This window comes from Tarenaya hassleriana, unplaced genomic scaffold (genome assembly GCF_000463585.1).
Source record: "Tarenaya hassleriana unplaced genomic scaffold, ASM46358v1 Cleome3, whole genome shotgun sequence".
Classification (NCBI taxonomy): domain Eukaryota; kingdom Viridiplantae; phylum Streptophyta; class Magnoliopsida; order Brassicales; family Cleomaceae; genus Tarenaya; species Tarenaya hassleriana.
In genome coordinates, this window is record NW_010966177.1 from 4,052,992 (window position 1) to 4,072,827 (window position 19,836).

The 19,836-nt window shown below is 43.0% G+C and overlaps 4 protein-coding genes and 1 pseudogene across 4 annotated transcripts; 2 read left to right on the forward strand and 3 right to left on the reverse strand.

Annotated features, from left to right (window-relative positions):
* Nucleotides 1-352: 352 nt before the first annotated feature.
* LOC104819238 (mitogen-activated protein kinase kinase kinase NPK1-like) lies at nucleotides 353-2,104 on the forward strand. Its single transcript, XM_010549218.2, has one exon. It carries the CDS (start codon nucleotides 971-973, stop codon nucleotides 2,024-2,026), a length of 1,056 nt encoding a protein of 351 aa, XP_010547520.1. The 5' UTR covers nucleotides 353-970; the 3' UTR covers nucleotides 2,027-2,104.
* Nucleotides 2,105-2,191: 87 nt separating this feature from the next.
* Nucleotides 2,192-4,626, reverse strand: LOC104819239 (subtilisin-like protease SBT1.9). The gene has a single exon (XM_010549219.2). It carries the CDS (start codon nucleotides 4,519-4,521, stop codon nucleotides 2,254-2,256), a length of 2,268 nt encoding a protein of 755 aa, XP_010547521.1. The 5' UTR covers nucleotides 4,522-4,626; the 3' UTR covers nucleotides 2,192-2,253.
* Nucleotides 4,627-4,897: 271 nt separating this feature from the next.
* Nucleotides 4,898-13,461, forward strand: LOC104820149 (annotated as a pseudogene).
* Nucleotides 13,389-16,446, reverse strand: LOC104819240 (probable inactive receptor kinase At5g67200). Its single transcript, XM_010549221.2, has 2 exons — nucleotides 14,843-16,446; nucleotides 13,389-14,094 (listed from the first exon to the last, which is right to left on the reverse strand). The coding sequence occupies exons 1-2, from the start codon at nucleotides 16,302-16,304 to the stop codon at nucleotides 13,562-13,564; spliced, it is 1,995 nt and encodes a 664-aa protein (XP_010547523.1). The 5' UTR covers nucleotides 16,305-16,446; the 3' UTR covers nucleotides 13,389-13,561.
* Nucleotides 16,447-16,907: 461 nt separating this feature from the next.
* Nucleotides 16,908-18,782, reverse strand: LOC104819242 (tRNA-dihydrouridine(16/17) synthase [NAD(P)(+)]-like). The gene is made up of 3 exons (XM_010549222.1): nucleotides 18,267-18,782; nucleotides 18,063-18,169; nucleotides 16,908-17,867 (listed from the first exon to the last, which is right to left on the reverse strand). The coding sequence occupies exons 1-3, from the start codon at nucleotides 18,609-18,611 to the stop codon at nucleotides 17,120-17,122; spliced, it is 1,200 nt and encodes a 399-aa protein (XP_010547524.1). The 5' UTR covers nucleotides 18,612-18,782; the 3' UTR covers nucleotides 16,908-17,119.
* Between the last annotated feature and the right edge of the window lie 1,054 nt (nucleotides 18,783-19,836).

A 19,836-nucleotide genomic window follows, 5' to 3' on the forward strand; every position in this document is an offset into this window, starting at 1 on the left:
GATTTCTTGATTTTTTTTAAAATGTTAGGTATCTCAGCTGATAAAAAAAAAGAGAGAGAAAATTATTGAGCGCCAAATTTTGTTATTATATATAAAAAAAATTCACAAGGCTTCATTTTTTTAGATTTCAAAATTAGAAAAAATAGCTGTTTTTGTTTGTTAAAAATAAGATTAGAGGAAAAAAATGGTTAAATCATTCTTGTTATATAAATCAGGATGGAGAGCTTATAAGATATTTGATAAATTGAAGAAAAACACGTGGCTTGCCAATATATATATATATATATATGTGTGTGTGTATGAATAGAGAAAATCACGCATGGATATTTTGAATGCTTTAAGACCTCCAATTAATTTGTTACATTATTAAACCGCGGAGGAATAAAGTCAGAAGAATCTGACTGAACAAAGCATTTAAAACGATAACAACAAATATTACGGAGGTTACTAAAAGTATCTCACCAAATATCATCAAGGATGGTACAGGATTTATAACCGATGGAAAAATATCTGTCTGTACACAGCGAAAGATAGCCCCAACATTCCGAATCTGAAGATGAACAAGGGTCGTGCGATGATATTTGAAAATTCAGCACGTTATTCATATCGTTTTTAGCAGTCCAACCAAGAAATATCCGCCATCGCCACGTGCATTAACTCCCCCTGAAATTCAAACTTTTGGAATTCACAAAATTTTATTATTAAAAAGTTTCAAAATCCGAGGAAAAAAGGAAGTATTTAAAAACAAATTGGAAAAATCAGTATATAAAATGGAAACCTTGCGCCAGGAGGCACAAACAACAGTCACGAGCCTCGTGCTCTGTTTTTTCCTCTCCTTCGCTTCTTCCCGCTTGCCAAGGAAACCAGATCCTAATTGGCTAAAAAAAAGGAAGCTTTTCTTCATAAATCACAAAAAAATCTAAAAACCCAGTGCGAAATTTCATCAAGATTCGCATCGGAGATTGCTTCCATGGAGTGGGTTCGAGGAGAAACAATCGGATACGGGACCTTCGCCACCGTCAGTTTAGCGACACCGGCGAAGAAATGTTCTGGAGAATTCCCGCCGTTGATGGCCGTGAAATCCGCTGACTCTTACGGAGCCGCCTCGCTCGCGAACGAGAAATCGGTGCTGGATCAGCTCGGTCACTGCCCTGAGATCGTACGGTTCTTCGGCGATGATCGGACGGTGGAGAACGGAGAGGAGATGTGCAACCTGTTCTTGGAGTACGCCTCGAGAGGAAGCTTGGCCACCCACGTGAAGAAATCCGGCGGGGACGGTCTACCGGAATCCGCTGTGCGCCGTCACACCCTATCAGTCCTCCGGGGACTGTGTCACATCCACGCGAATGGCTTCGCTCACTGCGACATCAAGCTCGGGAACATTCTGATGTTCGGTGACGGCGCCGTTAAGATCGCTGATTTCGGGCTGGCGAAGAGAACCGGAGTTACTAACGGAGAAGAGACGGTGTCAGAAGGGTCGCAGATCAGAGGAACGCCGTTGTATATGGCACCGGAGTCGGTGAACGACAACGAGTACGGATCAGAAGCGGACGTGTGGGCGTTCGGATGCGCCGTAGTTGAGATGTTCAGCGGGAAAACGGCCTGGAGTTTCAAAGAAGGATCGAACTTCATGTCGTTGCTGATGCGCATCGGTGTTGGAGACGAACTTCCGAGGATTCCCGAGGAGTTGTCGGAAGAAGGAAGAGATTTCTTGTCCAAGTGCTTCGTTAAAGATCCCAAAAAGAGATGGACGGCTGAGATGCTTTTGAGCCACCCGTTCATAGCCGTCGATCTCGAGCATGAAGATGATGATGATGGTCGAGAAGAAATCTTTGTGGAACTGCAGAAGGATGAAGTTTCGGTCTCACCTAGAGGCCCTTTAGATTTCCCCGACTGGGTTTCGGAATCGTCGGATTCGCAGACGCAATGTCAGCCGTACGATTCGCTGGAGGAGATAATCGGCAGTCTGGCAACTGACTGTTCCCCTGACTGGTCTGTCACGCAAGGTTGGGTCACCGTCCGGTGATTGTAGTTAGAAAAACAGGGTTGTCACAGTCAGGAGGGGGTTTAGCCAAATCCAAGATTCTAATACATTGTGACCATTTGTTGATGTAAATATTCAAATAGATCTTTGTTTTTACCCAAAATTTTCAAATTTAGTTTTTTGTTATATGCAATCTAATGCGAAACATTGAGAAAAACGACGATTTTATTTTTTAATGGTACGAAAATTGAAAAAAAAAAGAATACCAACTAAGAATCTTGGACAAGGCTCGTGGCCAACACAGGACAGCTTACTTCATACTTTCCTTCTTCGTCATCAACCCAACTCACAAACCCATGGATCACATTCTCCTGCAACAACATCCTCGGACTCTCCAATCTCACAGTGTAGCTCAGTCTCTCGTATTTCTCGTTGAACACGAGCTTCTTTGGCTCTACGACGACGTTTAGACCCTCTAATCCTCGGACTCTCACGCTGTAGTTTCTCTTTGCTTCTCCTACGTTGGTCAGTGTCCTTCTGAAGACCTTGGTGGCTGTCTGGTTCGATCCGGAATTGTCTTGATATGCAGTGAAGTAAGCGATGATTGCAGGGTAATTGAGATCGGGAGATGGGTTTCTGCAAATGTTTGAAAGATTCGATCTTGTGATGGCTTTGACCAATTTCATGGGGTTTTTCGCCACGTGGCAGAGAAAGTTTATGAAATCTTGAGGCGTCGAGTCGTAGATCAGTCCCGGGTTCAGTGCTTTGTTTGGGTTTACATGTCCGGCTCCAATGGCCAGAGGGTTAGCCGGTCGATGCTTATCTCCGATGTCTTTGATTCGGCCTAATGTGTTGTCCATTGTTTCAGCCGTAGTCATAATAGCAGACTTGATCGCTGATGGACTCCATCTGGGATACACTTGCTTTATAAGCGCTGCTACACCCGACACGTGAGGTGCCGCCATTGATGTCCCGGTTAACAGATTGAATCCGCTGAACAGTGGTCTTGTCCTGGTTCCGGCAACCTGCTTGTCCGACGGCCAAGCAGAGAGTATCAGCGTCCCGGGAGCGAAAATGTCCGGCTTGAGCACGTTAGGGCAGCTCGGGAACGGACCTCTGGAGCTGTATCTTTCCACTTCTGGTGCAGGTTTGGCCCCAGTCATTGTTTTCTTGAATTCCAGCTTCGCCGTTGCGTTCATGTCGTTCTTTGCGTAGTCTTTTATGGTTTCTCTGTGCTTTGAGCTGACGAATGCCACCGGAAATGGGATTCGGATCGTTTCTTGTTCGGAAAGAAATTTATCTGTTATTACAACTGCTGCTACAGCTCCTGTAGATTGGGCCTGTTCGAGCTTGCTTCTGACATCCGCGTAATCGTTACAGACAACTATCTTGTTCTTGCTGCTCTCATTACCCTTTGGGATATCGCAAGATTCCGTGAACTTCAACGGAACCTGGGTTGACGAGAAATTTCCGGGATACAGAGACGGAAACCTCACTCTAACTCCGTTTCCTAATGTAAGAATCCCCTCAAATCTCCGACCAACAGTGCCGGAGGCGACAGTTGTTATCCACGGAGCTCCATTGATCAAACTCCAGTAGAATGGCCCGTCATTTCCACTCGACGCGACCACGAAGACGCCCTTTTGAAATGCTGCGAATGCCGCCACAGCTATCGGGTCATCTTCTAGACTTACTCCGTCGAAGCTTATCCCCAACGAAAGCGATATAACGTCGATTCCATCTTGGATTGCCTGATCAATGGCTGCCACCACATCGGACGAGTAGATTCCTTCTTCCCAAGCGGCTTTATATACAGCTATATGGGCACGTGGCGCAATCCCGGAAGCCGTTCCCTCTGCATAAGCGAAGTAAGAGGCGTTCTTCACGTGGTTCCCGGCGGCTATGGCGGAAACATGGGTTCCATGTCCGATGGTGTCATATGGGGAGGAATAATGGCGTTTTGCCTTGGCTCTCAAGCTAGGAATGTTAGCGAGCAGCCCTTTGTTGAAAACCCTAGCGCCTATCAGTTTCTTGTTGCACACGAAAGGAGAGTTGAACTCACATGTCCCTTTCCATTTTGACGGAACCGAACTGATTCCTTCGTCGTGAAAGCTGGCGCTTCCCGGCCAAATTCCGGTATCCACAAAACCAATCACAACCCCGTCGCCGTAATTGGAGACCGGCCATATACCAGAATTGGGATTGAGGCCAATAAATTGCGGAGAAAGCGTGGTATGAAGCTGAACCGGAAAATCTCTGGTAAAGGAAACGTACCCGGTTTGGCGTTTGAGGCTTTCGAGCTCGGAGATGGTGAGAAGTGCGCTAAAACCATGAATAGAATCGGTATAAGAGTAGATAATCTCTGGTTTCCGACCGGAGACAGAAGAAAGAGTGGCCGAGAACCAGCTATGGTGGTCGGAGAACGGAGACGGCATGGCGGATAAATCCATATGGACGATATACGAACCAGTTTCCGCCATTGCTGCAGTTGATCTGAAGAAGAAGATAGTTAGCAGAATCGGGAGAGTGGCCGCCATGGCTGAGCAGGTTGGCTCTGACTGAGAATCAAAAGAATCTGGTTAAAATGGAATTAAAATTAGTGAAAAAAGAAAAAAGAAAACAAAAGTGAATGTTTCATTTTTATATGACAAAAGTTGCAGGACTTGGAACCTTTATTTTCTTCTTTGGTAAAGTGGTTAAAGGTGGGGAACACCACCTCACCATTTTCTATTTTCCTTTTGTTTAAAATATAAAATTGGACACTCATCATATTTTGAGATAGACCCAATAAATATAGGCCCATCTTTGGGCCCGTTAATGTTAGGCCCATTTAAGAGCTTATTTCACACGGAACGGATGGACATTTGAAATCCCTCTGATTCAGATCTTCTAAATGGCGCGAAAACCCTAAAACCTTCTCCGCTATCAGCAGAGATCATTTCCGAATCTAAGCCAGACTTCGACCGCCGATACCGTCGTCGAGGGAACCCTAGATCGGCTGTAAACTGAACAAATGACAGACGAGTCTCCGGCAAAGACTGGTCGAAGACGCGGCGGGGGTGTGGAGGCGGCCGCTCGGAAGGAGGCTATCGAGCGGCTGAAGGCTCTTAAGCAAGGATGACGCCGGAATCTGTCTTCTTCCGGCGGCAGATACGACATTAACCTGGAGAAACCGATCTATGACACGGTCGATGAGGAGGAATACGAGGCGATCGTGGCCCGGTTGGCGGGAGGAGGTGCGGGGCTCGTGATCGACGATGGAGACGGCGGCCGTTTTGGGTGCGTCGATTGGAAGAAGGCCGGTCTTCCAGAGTCTTCGGATGAATCTGAGGGCGAGGGTAGGTTCAGCGGCAGATTGAAGAAGAAGAGAGTCGAGAAGAAGGAAAAAGGCCAAATCCAGCAGCCGCAGGCTAAGAAGTCGAATCCGTCCCTTGCGACTGCGGAGGCGATGATGGGCAAGCAGAGGCTTTCGTCGATGTTCACATCATCGGTTTTTAAGAAGGGCAAAGAGACTGACAAGGTAAAGTGCGAGAGCATTGTTGACAAGATAATAGCAGAGTTAACCCCAGATGCAGTTGATAGAGGGGCAAAAGAGAGGGAAACCCGTATGGTTACGATGACCTCTGTCAGGAACAAGAATCGGGTTGCTCCGAGCACGGTGATGCATGAACCAGAACCGGTAATACAAGGATCTGCACCCGCCACTGATCCGGATATCGGTATTTCCATGGAAAATGAGCTTTTGGAAGAGGTGAAAGAGGAATCTACGGCAGAACCCGAAGTTGTTCATACAGAGAATGCTGAACATATTGAATTGTTCGCAGGTGGAAGCGTTGTTGAGGAAAATGCGAACGCTACAAGCCATGTTGAGGCGAAGATCCAACCAGATGTAAAGGAGGTATTTATATTGAATGCGAAAATTGATGTCAAGGCAAAGGATCCTGCTTTAAGCGCCACTGCTGGCTGGACGGAAGCGATGAGCAACGGTGTTGGTGGAAAGGGCTCTGTGGCTGGGTTCACCTGTGAAGGGCAATTTGATTTTGAGTTGGATGCCGATGGATCTCTGCGTTTCTACATTCTTGATGCTTACGAGGAGGATTTTGGTGCTAATATGGGCACGATTTATCTGTTTGGGAAGGTGGATTTTCGATTATTCTTTGAATGGTTACTGTCTTAATTTAGATTTTTGGGATTGTGGATTTCTGGTAACCTGTTTATTCGATTCAGGTTAAAACGGTTAAACCAGAGCTGCTGCGTGACAGTTAAGAATATCCAGAGATGTGTGTATGCTGTTCCAAATGATTCTGTTTTTCCATCTCATGAACACTGGCCATGCTTAAGAAAGAGGTTGAAGTCTCTCAACTTTCTAAGGAATCCTTCCGAGGAAAGTTACATGTGAATTTGATTTTCCAACATGTTTAGAGGAAGTAATATCCTCTCCGTATGTTATTTATTGTTCTTCGTGGTGCCTTCTTAGGAAATGGCATCGAATCTCAAGAATGAAATTGCTCAGCACTCAGCAGTTGTCACAACTCAATGTTTCTAGTTTTAGCATGGCACCTGTCAAGGTCTGGATATTCATACCCTTGTTTTCATGAATTTTAGCAGTCACACGTTTGATTAACTTTGTTCTTGTTTGGCTATGGATAAATATCAGAGAAACTATGCTTTTGAGCGGTCTGATGTGCCTGCAGGGAAGCATTATGCACTGAAGATAAATTATCCCTTTAAGGTATATTTTTCAGTGTTTCTAATCAGATTGGCATATGGTGGTTTAGGTCATCCAATTCTCATTTAAAGCCCTTCCTTTGTTATTACAGGATCCACCACTTCCAGCAAATTTAAAGGGCAAGACTTTCTGTGCTTTGCTTGGGACTCATACCAGGTTTAAGCTGTTTATTACTTGTTTCTTGTTACCTTTTCCTGTATTTGGCGATTGGTCTGGTCAGTTAAGTTTTCTGTTCTCTTCTGCTTATCAATTTGTTTATATGCAGTGCTTTGGAACTTTTTATCCTTAAAAGGAAGATCAAGGGGCCTTCTTGGTTATCAATTTCAACCTTCTCTATCTATCCACCCTCTCAACGACTAAGGCATTGAAACAATTACATACATCTTAATTATGCTATGACTATCTACTTATTTCCAACATTTGGTTCATATTACGACTGATGGCTTAGCTCTTGTGCAGGTGATCTGGTGCAAATTTGAGATACATGTTGACTCTTCTAAGGTTATTTCTGGTTTGTCTTCGAAATATGAGGCAATTCCTCCTGTTATTGTTACAGCCACAAATCTAAAGACTATAATCAATGAAAAGCAGAACATCAATGAGATTGTCTCTGCATCAGTAATTAGCTGCCACAAGTCAAAGGTTAGTTCTATAACATTTGACTGATGTTTCTTAAGCTAGTGTTTATCTGAGTTTGTAAAGCCTTTGAATATATGGTTGTGACGTCACCAATCATTTATTAATGATTCTTACTATGATCATTGCTTTGAAACATGTGGTGGGATTTCCCAGGAATTTTTCCTTGCTCAAAATTCAGTGTTTTTCGTGTATATACAGGTGTGTACCTGTGTTTTTCGGGGAAATCTTTTGAATTAGCCTCCATTCCGTTCTCTTTTGATGATTAGTTTTTCTAGTTCCCTGGTTTTGATTTTCTTAACTAAGCGAATGTTGCTTTTGATCTCTTAGATTGATGGTCCAATGTTAGGCTCAGAATGGAAGAAACCTGGTATTCTGAGTCATTTTACTGTTGTTTGGAATCCTGATGGAGCCATTTTCCAAATGGGTTAGCCAAAAGAAGTGGCAGACCGAAACTTGAAGACTGGATGCAATGTTCTAGGTTGTGAAAACAGGTGTCTTGTGGCTCTCTTTCTGTTAATTCCTGTTGCATAGGCTGCATATGTCTAAGACAATTTGAGTTACGTTTTCTAATTTTTAAATTTCTTCTAAATTTGTGTTGCAGCGAAAGAGCATTGCTAAATATATTGTTTTTAGAACTGAACAAACTCAATAGTGATGTTCTTGTGGGGCATAATATAGCAGGGTGTGATCTGGAGGTTTCTTCAGAGAGCCCAGGTACTCTCTAGTCCTGTAACCTGGGTTGTAAATACTGAGGAAGGTCTGGGTGTCCCTTCTTTTGGATAACATATCTAATGTTAATAAGTCTTAGATTCAGTTTTGGAAGATTCAGCTGCTGTGTTTGGTATCGGTCTACTAGGTTTTTGGAAGCCAAGCACTATTTTTGACTAGTCACTAGTCAGGTCCAAAAATCCTTTTGAGTGATGTATTTTACTTTTGTTCCTTTCTCCCTTCTCCCGAAGACCTGCTATGTGTAATAGAGATATTGATATCGGCTCTTCCTTGTCTCTAAAATGAGATTATCATTCCTATGCAGGCTTGCAAGGTTTTGAATTTTGAGTAGTATGTGGCCCAAAATCGGTTGTCTCAGATGCTCTTTCTTGCCTAAACTTGGTAGAGCAAGCATTATGTTTGGTTCAGGTGCTAACCCAGGGATCATGTCTTGCATTGCTGGAAGGCTCTTGTTTGATACAAACCTGTGTTCTTGTGACTTGTTAAAAGAGGTATGATGCTTAACTTTTACAAGTAGCAAGCTCAAACTCAGTCTTTCACGTGTAAGCATCTCTTTCTTCCAGGTCAGTTATTCTTTAACACAACTTTCAAAGACGCAGCTGAACAATCACAGGAGAGAGATAGCACCTCATGATATTCCTATAATGTTTGTCACCGGAATCTCTTATAGACCTTGTACGTCTGAAGTTAGCTCGTTTGTTTGTCTGCTTTTCTTTTAAATTTGGGCATACTTGCATGTATGATGGAATCGGATAAGAAGGACTTGCATGAGTCAGCAATATGAAGAAGTAAAACGAATTACAGATCTCATACCATGCTGATCCCTCAGTTTGGGTCATATAATTGCTCTGTTGTGGTGGCTTGTCATAATGTTTTACTGTTTTGTGAGTTCAGATTGAATGTGGTGAGACAGATGCATGGTTATCCATGGAGCTCATGTTTCATTTAAGTGTTCTTCCCCTCACTCGCCAGCTTACAAACATTAGTGGCAATCTTTGGGGAAAAACTCTCCAGGTAATGTTTTGCTTTCCTGAAAATTTTCCCTGTGATTTGTTGAGTCCGAACTGGGTTGGTCCTTTTTGTTGAGTCCGTTTGTAATGTGCATTGAACATGTCGACTCATGCTCATATAATCTTCATTATTACTAGGTAGCCAGGGCACAGAGAATCGAATACTATTTATTGCATGCATTCTGTGCAAGAAAGTATATTCTTCCAGACAAAATTTCTTCTCAAACTAAGGAAATAAAATTGTCAAAATGAAGAATAAACCATGGTCCAGAGGATCAAAATATAGATGAGTTTGATCCTGATGATGCACATTTGGAGAGTGATGCGCATCACAGAGGCAAAACGAAAACGGGTCCTTCATACTCTAGTGGACTTGTATTGGAACAAAAGAGAGGATTAGATGAAAAATATGTATTCTTCTTGATTTCAATAGCCTGTACCCCTCCATTATACATGTAGCAGGCTGTTTCCTCTTGTAGGCTTCTAACGGTTATTTCCTGTTGCCCATGATTTATAGATAATTGGATGTAACTGATTTCAGGAGTATAAATATATGTTTCACGACTGTTCCACAATCAGAAAATGGGGTTCCTCATTTGCCATCGAGTCAGAGGACTGGAATTCTACCTCAGGTATTCTTGCCACTGAACTTTCTACTCCGGATGCTTTCTACTCTTGATTTTCTAGTATCTATAGAAGTAAGTTTCATCTTTCTTGGTTCTCCTATCACCAATGACCCACTTCCATTTAACCTGAAAAGGATGGCTATGATCTACTGGCAGAAATACAATTCCAATAAGCAGAAGTGATGGTTTCCTTGTATTAATATATTTGTGTGGGATTATGGGAATATATGCAACCCGTATTTATATATATGTTATTGTTTACTGCTAACTGAGAAGGGGAACCTTGGCGCACCGGTTAAGGTGTTGCCGTTATGACCTAGAGGTCACGGGTTCGAGTCCTGGAAGCAGGCTCAACGGGGACGCTTTGTGCACTGGCCTGCCCTTTTTTTTACTGCTAACTGTGGTTCATCTAACCTAATCTTGGCACATTCCGAGACCATTGCTTTTATGCATCTTGTGCTCCCAGATTTTGATTTTCTCCCCACTCTGTTTTGATATACGTAGTCTAATGGAGGTTAATGATGAATTTTAATATTTGTTGTTCTAGTCACTGTTTCTTGGTGCATGAAGTTCCGAGCAATGGTATAATAATGTTAATATTGTTTTGAAGCTGGTGTTGGGAATTATTTAGCGTGTAAAACAGAGACATTCTCAGTAACAATTTGTTGTGTTCTGGACTCTGATGCTTACTCAGTTAATTAACATGTCTACTATGCTCCTTTAATTTTGGGTCTCCTCTTCTCTCTGTCAATTTCTAGGTTAACAAGAATTATAGGTGTTTAGAAATTGATCTCGATGGCCTATATAAGAGATTGCCTCTTCTAAGAAAGAAAAAATATGCAGCCGTCTAGTTGCAGTTTAAACACGGGAAGCCTTATGAGGTAATCTTTAATGTTGTTTCTATGGTTACATTTGTTCGTAGAAAATTTCCGAGTGTTAGATGCATTCTCAACTCAGGTCATTGAACGAAAAGGTCTTGATATGGTTCGTCGTGATTGGAGCGTACCTGCAAAAGAAATAGGAGATTTCTGCTTGACTAAAATCTTGACAGGAGGGTATGTTCACAATACCACATATTTTCCTTTTACTCTCTTGTGCTGACCAGGAGATAGTGTTGATAAGAATGAAGACAACATATTGGCAAGAATGTTAGACCATAAGGAAGACATCTACACCATTCTTTGCAGGTCATGCGAGGATGTTGTTGAAGCGATACATAGCTCTCTCATGAAGGTGATATGATATCCCTTCTATTTATTCGTTAACCCTCTTTCTTGGTTGTCAGTTTGAACTGATTGTTCTGACTTCAAGAAATATGTTGCTTTGTTCACCAAACAGATACAAGAGGAAATGAGAAGTGGGCAAGTTGCGCTTGAGAAGTATGTCATTACCAAGACATTGACTAAACCGCCTGAAGCTTATCCAGATGTCAAAGCCAACCACATGTTCAAGTGAGTATAAGGGCTTCCATAGTCGTATCTTTAACTGTAACTATGTATAGTGCATATGGTTAACTTGTTGGAGCTCTCCATTCGAATTTTGGGGTCTCTAATGGAATGTTCTTGAACCAAAATTTCAGGTGGCACTCAGATTGAAACAACGTGGTTATTCAGCTGGTTGCTCTGCCATGAACAGGTTTCCAACTCAGCAACCCACCATTAAAACCACCTCTAGATTATAGGAAATTTGGTACTCAAATTCTTTTTTATTCTATCTTTACAGGGTAGTAGCAGTTGTGCTAGTTCAGTTATAGACCTTGTACGTCTGAAGTTAGCTCGTTTGTTTGTCTGCTTTTCTTTTAAATTTGGGCATACTTGCATGTATGATGGAATCGGATAAGAAGGACTTGCATGAGTCAGCAATATGAAGAAGTAAAACGAATTACAGATCTCATACCATGCTGATCCCTCAGTTTGGGTCATATAATTGCTCTGTTGTGGTGGCTTGTCATAATGTTTTACTGTTTTGTGAGTTCAGATTGAATGTGGTGAGACAGATGCATGGTTATCCATGGAGCTCATGTTTCATTTAAGTGTTCTTCCCCTCACTCGCCAGCTTACAAACATTAGTGGCAATCTTTGGGGAAAAACTCTCCAGGTAATGTTTTGCTTTCCTGAAAATTTTCCCTGTGATTTGTTGAGTCCGAACTGGGTTGGTCCTTTTTGTTGAGTCCGTTTGTAATGTGCATTGAACATGGTTGGTTGACATTGATTATTACTTGTCGCAGCAGATTCACCCAGTGGTGTCACGTCTTTGCGCAGAGATTCAGGGCACTAGCCCTGAGCGTTTAGCTGATTGTTTAGGACTCGACTCATCAAAGGTAAACTACTTGTTTCCAAGAACATCTATGATTCACATCCAATTTTTAAATCCTTATCTTTGATAAGGCCGGAAACAATTTTCTGTTGTAGTACCGAAGTAAGACAACCGAAGCTTCCAGCATTGATCCCTCAAGCTCCCTCTTTTTTTCCGTAAATGATGAGGAGAGGTAATAATGTCTAGTCCCATGTCCAAATTTTCATCTAATCTCCATAACTCGTAACTTTTCTCCGGATTGAAAATTCTGTCACTGGTATGTTCTTGAATATAGCTGAGCTCTGTATAAACATGATATATCTTTCTCAAACTGCAGGTACAAAGGTTGTGAGCCATATGCATTAACATGTCTGAACTGCTCTGCTGCCTTCAACTGTCCAACTATTCTTGGTTCTATTAGCTCGACCATCAGTGAGAAACATGTGAAACCTGAAACCGAGGAATCAGATCATACGTTCTGGCTTAAATTGCATTGCCCAAAATGTCCACAAGAGGGTGATGAGGGAAGAATATCTCCTGCAATGTTAGCCAACCAGGTAGGCAAGAATTGTTGAATGGATTATAACTTAAGCTTCCCGAGCAAACCACATGTTCTTGCGGTTAGATTAGGACATATACCTTTATCCGAACAAAATCTTCGTTTCTTACTGCTCACTATACCACAACTATTCAGGTTGCTAAAGGCACGTTCACACTTCAACATGTTTCAGGTAAAAAGGCAAGTTGATGGGTTTGTTTCAATGTACTACAAGGGCGTAATGACGGTACTTTACCCTCTTTTCTCCCAGATATCGATATTCCATATTATGAACATCTGTTGTAAATCACTCATGTCTATGAAATGTACTCAATTTATACCTTTACCTGTTAGTGCGATGATGAATCTTGCAAGCTCCCAACCCGATGCCTCAACTTGCATCTGCTTGGAGACTCTGAACATGGAACAGTTTGCCTGAATTATCCTCGTTGCAATGGAACCCTCCTTAGAATGGTAATATTCCCTCGAAATCTCGTAGTATATATATCTGTTGCTTCGGAGATATTTATTCCCCAAATAACCCTAAGTGCTAAATGTCAAAACTTGTCTATCACAGTACACGGAAGCAGACTTGTACAAGCAACTCTCATACTTCTGCCGTATATTGGACACAGAATGCAGCTGCCTAGAAAAGGTTTTCTAATAAATGTTTACACTCTCGTCTAGTGTCTCTATTGTGCTATTGATTCGGATGCATATCTGATTCTGATGGGTTGGTGACAATTTGAAATTTGTAGATGGAGGTTGGTGTCAGGCTTCAATTCGAGAAAACAATGGCAAAGGTAAGACCAGTGGCTGCAGCCTCGACAGTACGACGAATAAAAGACAGATGTGCTTATGGATGGTTGCAACTCACAGACATAACCATCTGATCGGTTGTAACTATCCAATCAAAGTAAATGAGTGGATCGTCTGACTACTGATTGATTGTAGGTAACTGACAAATAATAATACATTCTTTTTTTCAGAAGTAGGGGTCGTTCCTTCTCCTCAGCCATTCAGCTGTCCTTTTATGTCCTGAATCATATGGATCACTTGCCTCATTGTAGGCCTTTGATCAGGAGAAGTCACACGGCAAAGGCAGGCCACTTCCGTCAACATGTCCAGCCCGTTTTCCTCCGACGTCTCCTCTTCTTCCCTCGTCGCTCTGACCCAATCCAACATATCATGAGGCGCCATGAACGGGTGCATAGACGGGCTTTTCCCCGTTAAAATCTCAAAGAGGAAGACTCCAAAGGAATATATGTCGCATTTAGGACTGGGTCTCCGGGCTGATTTTCGGATTTCAGGAGCTTTGTAGGACGAGGAGTCGTCATTGTCCGAATAGTCTGATAAGAGGACGAGGCAGTAATCGGTTAGACAGGCCTCGAAGTCTTGTCCGAGGAGGACGTTTGTGGATTTGAGGTTGCCATGGACCAATTCGGATGATTGGTGGTGGATGTAATATAGGCCTTGAGCTACGTCTTCTGCAATCTTCAAACATGATGTCCAATGTAGCGCCTTTGCCCTTGATGATCTTGACCCTTCAATTTTGGGAGGGACATCAAAAGAAAAACGTTAGAATCATCAGAGGAAACTCCTAGGTCGAATCATTTTAAGGAGAGGAAGACACCTTTTGTATATTAACGGCATAGGATTTGTTTCTTATTTTTGGTTCAAATTCGGCATGCTGCAAGGTGTCTAAATGCTCCAAACATGAAAGAATCATGGATCCAACTGTATGCGACCAAAAAAGTATATCCAATAACATACGAGTATTCTTTCTTAAATGTAATTCTAAGATTTCTTCATCCTACTAAAAGGGCATTTCGAAGATGGGCTCTTTTTGTTTGCATTTGCGCACTCTAACACAAAAAAGACCAAATAACATCACGTGAAAACAGCGTAGATTTCCATCTTCCTTGTCTTCTCTCTCCATTAATTCAATGGCAAAGGAGAGAAGATACAAAACAATTAATCATAACCCAGCCATTGTCGCTATGTGATCAGTCTCTCCACTCAGTTTTTCAATAGATAAAAGCTGCACAGACACAACGACCAGACAGAGACGAGTCCACACATGACTTCTGCTTAAATGGGTTACCGCAAAACTAAAGTGGACCATACTATGATTCTTTCTACCAACCGGTAACGGTTATCGACGTCACGGGCAAGACCAACAATAAACTGCTGGAACGATGATTAATGTGGGTATTACTGATACCACGAACTCGGTGGTGGTGGCTCAGTGAGTTCGGAAAACGACAACGGAGGAGAAGAGAAATGGCGTACCGTGAATCAGATTGAAGAGACTGCCATTAGGTTGGTAGTCGTAGACGACGAGTCTCTCTCCGTTGGATCGGAAATAAGCCCTAATCGGCACCAGATTCGGGTGCATGAGTCCTCTAACAATGTCCATGTGGTTGTCGAACGCTTCTTCGTCGCTCCTCTCCGCCGTATGGGCCGGGTCGAACCTCTTCACCGTCACGATCAGCTGGCTGTCGAGCACCGCCTTGTACGTCGTCCCCACCGATCCTCTTCCTAGCAGCTCCGCCGACGCTCGCATCAGCTGCTCGAGGGTGTACACGCCTTGCCCTGTTTCTCCGCCGCCGCAGAACACCATATTCCCGCTCCTTGGGATCCGGTTATGCGGCTCTATGGCTTGAGGCTTCTCCTCTACTTTCTCTCCCCTTTTCTGCGTTTCGAAATTTGAATTCGATATTGGAATGCTTCGTGTGTTCGGAGACTGGATTTGTACTTGGGCGGACGATTCTCCTTTCGGGTTCGGTTCGTAAATTCCGTCGTCTTCATCTCTCCGTTTCTTCATCACCAGCGAGAACACGACGAGGCCGAGACCGAGAACCATCAGCGACGCCACGCCTATGGTGAAACCGAGCACTAAACCGCCTCCATTCTTCTTCTTCGCAGGAGCCACCGGCGGAAGAACCACCACCCCACCTTTCTGCGCCTGCGCGCTTTGCCCGAGCGGGGCATGCGACGATGGTGAAGTGGAGTTCGTCGAACCGAAGAACGGAGAACGCGAAACGCAGGCTCGGTTGATTATCTCTCCACAGAGCCCGGGGTTAAACCAGAACGCCGACGCGTCGAAGCGCGACAGAGTCTGCGTCACCGGGACGGCTCCAGTGAGATCGTTATGGGAAATGTTGAAGGTCATCAGAAACGACTGATTCAGCGGCGGCAGAGTTCCATTGAACTGATTGAACTCGAGATTCAGGGAATTCAGCCGGTCCAGAGCATTGATCTCGGACGGTATCAAACCAGTGAAGTTGTTATACGAGAGGTCGAGCACTGTCAACCGAAGGAGCAAGAGAACCGAGGGAGGGAAAGTTCCAGAGAATCCATTCCGGCTGAGGAAGAGCGATTTGAGGTTGACGAGAGGGGAGAGATCGGGAACCGGACCGAATAGAGAGTTGTTCTCAAGGCTGAGAACTCGGAGCTGGTCAAGGCGACTGAGAGTGGCTGGAGAGAAGAAGCCGCGGAGGCCGACGCCAGCGAGGACGAGGCGGACGATGCGGCCCTGAGCGCACTTGACGCCGCGCCATTGACAGTAGTCGTAGCGCTCAGTGAGGGAGTAGAAGAGCTTGTTGTCGAGGTCGGCGGTGGACTTGAAGGAGAGCAGAGCCACGGCATCGGAGGGCATCAAGGAGTTCAATAAGTTCATCGCCGGCGCCGGAAAGTCGCCGGCGGTGAAGCGGAGGAGAAGGGAGAGGAAGAGAAGAGATATCACTCTCATTTTGTTTATCGGAGATGTTCGGAGTGAATGTACAGTGGACGGGAAAACCGAAAAACAAGACGGGGAGAGACTGTGCCTGTTTGATCACGTGCGACCCTTTTCTTTTGCTCATTTGTGTGTCTCTATAACTTTATATTATTATTATTATTATTATTACTTTATATATTTGAATGAATCATCGATTGCAAATGGACACGAAGAAACACAAAAATGGAAAATCATAGCTTATGCCGGAAACCATGCCTGATTAAAGACTTACTTATCTATTCTATTGTAAAAAAAGATAAAGTTACGAGGAAAAAAAGGACATATGCCAAACTAAAAAGGAAAACTAATATCGGACAGCATCCAAAATCAATTCATATCAATTATTATATATATTCCTACCATATATATTTTTTAAAATAAATTACAACAATTATAAATACCTACATAAGTAATATGAACCTTGCATTTCTTTTTCTTCTGCTTTCTTTAAAAAAAAATAAGGTCAAATAGCTCGTGATTTGAACTAAAATGCATAATAAATCAACCGACCATTAATCACGAGGATTAAAAAACCTTACATCCTCATGAAATAATAACACTACATTAATTAAACCATTGCAATGAAACTGTAACTTTTTTTTTTACTTGAACAAAAAACTGTTTGATATTTGATACAACAAGATCATGCCAAGAAGATGAATGCTTTCTTTCTTTCATTAGCTTCCCATCCTAAAATAATCTAAATAATCTTAACTCGGACAAATCAAAATCAAGGAAAGAAATCAGGCAAGGCAACAAAAAATTTACCTCCCGTTTGATATAAGATTTCAACTCTCCAATTCATTTGCAGTGATTCTTGAATCTTCGGTGTCTATCTTCTTGTAAAGTGGAACTCGTCCTCCTCCGAGCTCTCTCAGCTGATCCACCAGACCGGAGAGGAACTCAAATGTCAGTTTATTCTGAGCGTTAAGCTGATCCCTCACCTGCGGATGAACCTTGAACCAATCTCCCAACATCTTATGGACATGAGACCGAACCATTCTCCATGGAACTGGATACTTCTCACACAACTTCAGGTACTCCACAGCTAACCCGCCCTGGTCTAATTCTCCATCTACAAATCTTTCTTCACCACCCGACAACGCCCATTCAGCTGTTCTAAACCCTGCAAACATGGCAGGATTCTCCAGAAGTGTCTCGGCCGAAAGAATGCCTTCCACACCTGTCTCTTCAATGCACTTCTTGGCATCTTCCAAATGTCGAACATTTCCATTCGCAAGAACGGGGATCTTGACAGCGTTCTTGACAGCCCTGATAGCTTCCCAATCTGCCCGGACCTTCTTCCCGTCTTTCTGATCTCTTGTTCTGCCGTGCACTGCCAGTAACGAGCAGCCAGCGTTTTCTAGCATCTTGGCATAGTTTAGGGTGTCCTCGAGGTTTGGAAAGATCCGGATTTTGCAGGATACAGGCACACGAAGATTCTGAGCTAACTTCTCAACGAGTGATTTCACGAGCGGAAGATTATCCATCAAGAATGCACCATAGTTTCCTCGCCTGGCAATACGCTGTGGACACCTGAAACGAAAGTATTTGATACGAATAGCTGAAGGGAATTCAATGAAGAGAAAATGGCGTAATACCCAACACTCAGTGTCCTAAAGACCATATCCAACTATTCCAAGTAAACCACATTGCATTTCCAAAATTCCAATCTTTGTTCATTGTTCTGAAGAACTGTTATGGATTAGAAGGACAAAGAACGAGATTTACCCTAAATTGATATCAACATAGTCGCAGTAAGGCTCAACTCTCCTCGCGGCTTCCAATAGCGTCTCAGGATCATTAGCACAGAACTGCACAAACAATGGCCTGTCCTCCTACAATTTCAAAACCCAGAAATTCTATGAACCCAAAATCCAAAAAAAAAAGCTTAAGAAACCTTGAAAATTAAACGAAGGAGCTCTAGTTAGTTACACTGCAGGTGGTGAATTCCTGGCTCCGATACTTTTCGTTCTCGCTGAAGATCCTCGAGTGCAACATCGGAGTATACGCCGCCGTAGCTCCATACTTCCGACAGAGCATCCGAAACGGCAGGCCCGAGTTGTCCACCATCGGCGCAACAATGAACTTCGGTCGACCCAGTTTCGTCCAGTGAGCCCAAGCTCGCTCCACCGGGGTCTCACTGCTCAAGACCCGACCCGGATAACCCAAACTCACCGGCGCCAGATCCACCTCCCGTTGCTGCTGCTGCTGCTCAGAGCATAGGAGATCATCGAGGTCCTGAGACGGATCCGGGTTGGTACTCGGGATATGGGTCATGGTACCGGTCTGGACAACGAAAGATTCCCGGGTCCGAAGAAATCAGAGACGGGAGAGATCCGACAGGTTTAGTTTCATGAGACGACGGGAGACAAACCCATCGCCACCGTGATTAGGGATCGAAGCAAAAGGAAACAGAAAATTGGGTTTTTTTTTAAACCTAAATAAAACTTCGACTCATATGTTTATGTTAAAAAAAACCCACTTCTTAAAACAGCTCAAATTTATGATGAAATGGTAACCCGGTAAGTGATGTGGCAATATTGACATTTGACCGGGTTTTTTTACTCAAATGTGGCAATATTGACATTTGACGTACACCATCGAAAAAAAAACAAATTTTTTTTTTTCAATTTTAACCCATTTTTCGGTTAAAAAAGTCTGAAATACCTTTTTTTTTATTTTTTGCGACCTTATTACGACTAAATATAACTGATATACAACTAAAATAAGACAGATGATTTTTTTGCCACCTTTTTTAGAATCAATTGTAACTTTTTTACCATTTTTTTTAGAATTAATTACGAAATCGTAATAACGAAGTTGTTTTCGAATGGATAAATATTGTATATTCATTAAGGGTAATTTCGTCTTTTCAAAAAAAATTAATGTGTTATGTTTTTTGTGGTGTACGCGTGAAATAGCTGTGACCCAAGGGGTCATTTGAGTAAAAAACTCCATTTGACCGGGTTAGAGAAAATTCAAAAAAACCGGAGTAAACCGGTTTGTTAACAAAATAAAAATATTAGGGATCTTCTCTCTGACTTCATTCTTATCGCTTCTCCGATCGTTGTCGACCGAGCTCGTTTCTACAACCCAGAGCTTCGTTTTTGGTTAATGTTGTGAGTATCATATGTGTGCTCGGCACATATATGCCGATTGGGGGAAACCTTCATGAAGGTAAATGTGGTTAAAGACTAACATTTGTATGGTTTTGCAGGTGAATATGAACGACATTTGAAGCACGCCTTGGGACTTCACCTAGGCAATGGTGTAAGGCTTTTTTTCGGACAGATCCACATTCTAAACAATATGTCTACCAAAACTGCTCGACAATTGATATGGTTGAATACATTCGGAGGCAGACTATGTCAAGGGTATCTCAAAGGTTAAAAGAAGGTACGTTGATGTGATACTGAACTTACTCCCTATGCTACCAAGGAATTGAAAATAATCAGGCCATGACCGGATTATGTACTTCTATTCCGAGCGGTTGGATCGGCCG

What these genes read in the sequence shown, in the direction of transcription:
- LOC104819238 (XM_010549218.2), top strand. Translation starts at nt 971, where the DNA reads ATGGAGTGGGTTCGAGGAGAAACAATCGGATACGGGACCTTCGCCACC.
- LOC104819239 (XM_010549219.2), bottom strand. Translation starts at nt 4,521, where the DNA reads ATGGCGGCCACTCTCCCGATTCTGCTAACTATCTTCTTCTTCAGATCA.
- LOC104819240 (XM_010549221.2), bottom strand. Translation starts at nt 16,304, where the DNA reads ATGAGAGTGATATCTCTTCTCTTCCTCTCCCTTCTCCTCCGCTTCACC. An exon ending in TCTCTTCAATCTGATTCACG is followed by an intron (nt 14,095 to 14,842) that starts GTACGCCATTTC and finishes CCAAAATTGAAG; the next exon opens with GGTCAAGATCATCAAGGGCA.
- LOC104819242 (XM_010549222.1), bottom strand. Translation starts at nt 18,611, where the DNA reads ATGACCCATATCCCGAGTACCAACCCGGATCCGTCTCAGGACCTCGAT. An exon ending in AGGAATTCACCACCTGCAGT is followed by an intron (nt 18,170 to 18,266) that starts GTAACTAACTAG and finishes TTGAAATTGTAG; the next exon opens with GAGGACAGGCCATTGTTTGT. An exon ending in TATGTTGATATCAATTTAGG is followed by an intron (nt 17,868 to 18,062) that starts GTAAATCTCGTT and finishes CTTTCGTTTCAG; the next exon opens with GTGTCCACAGCGTATTGCCA.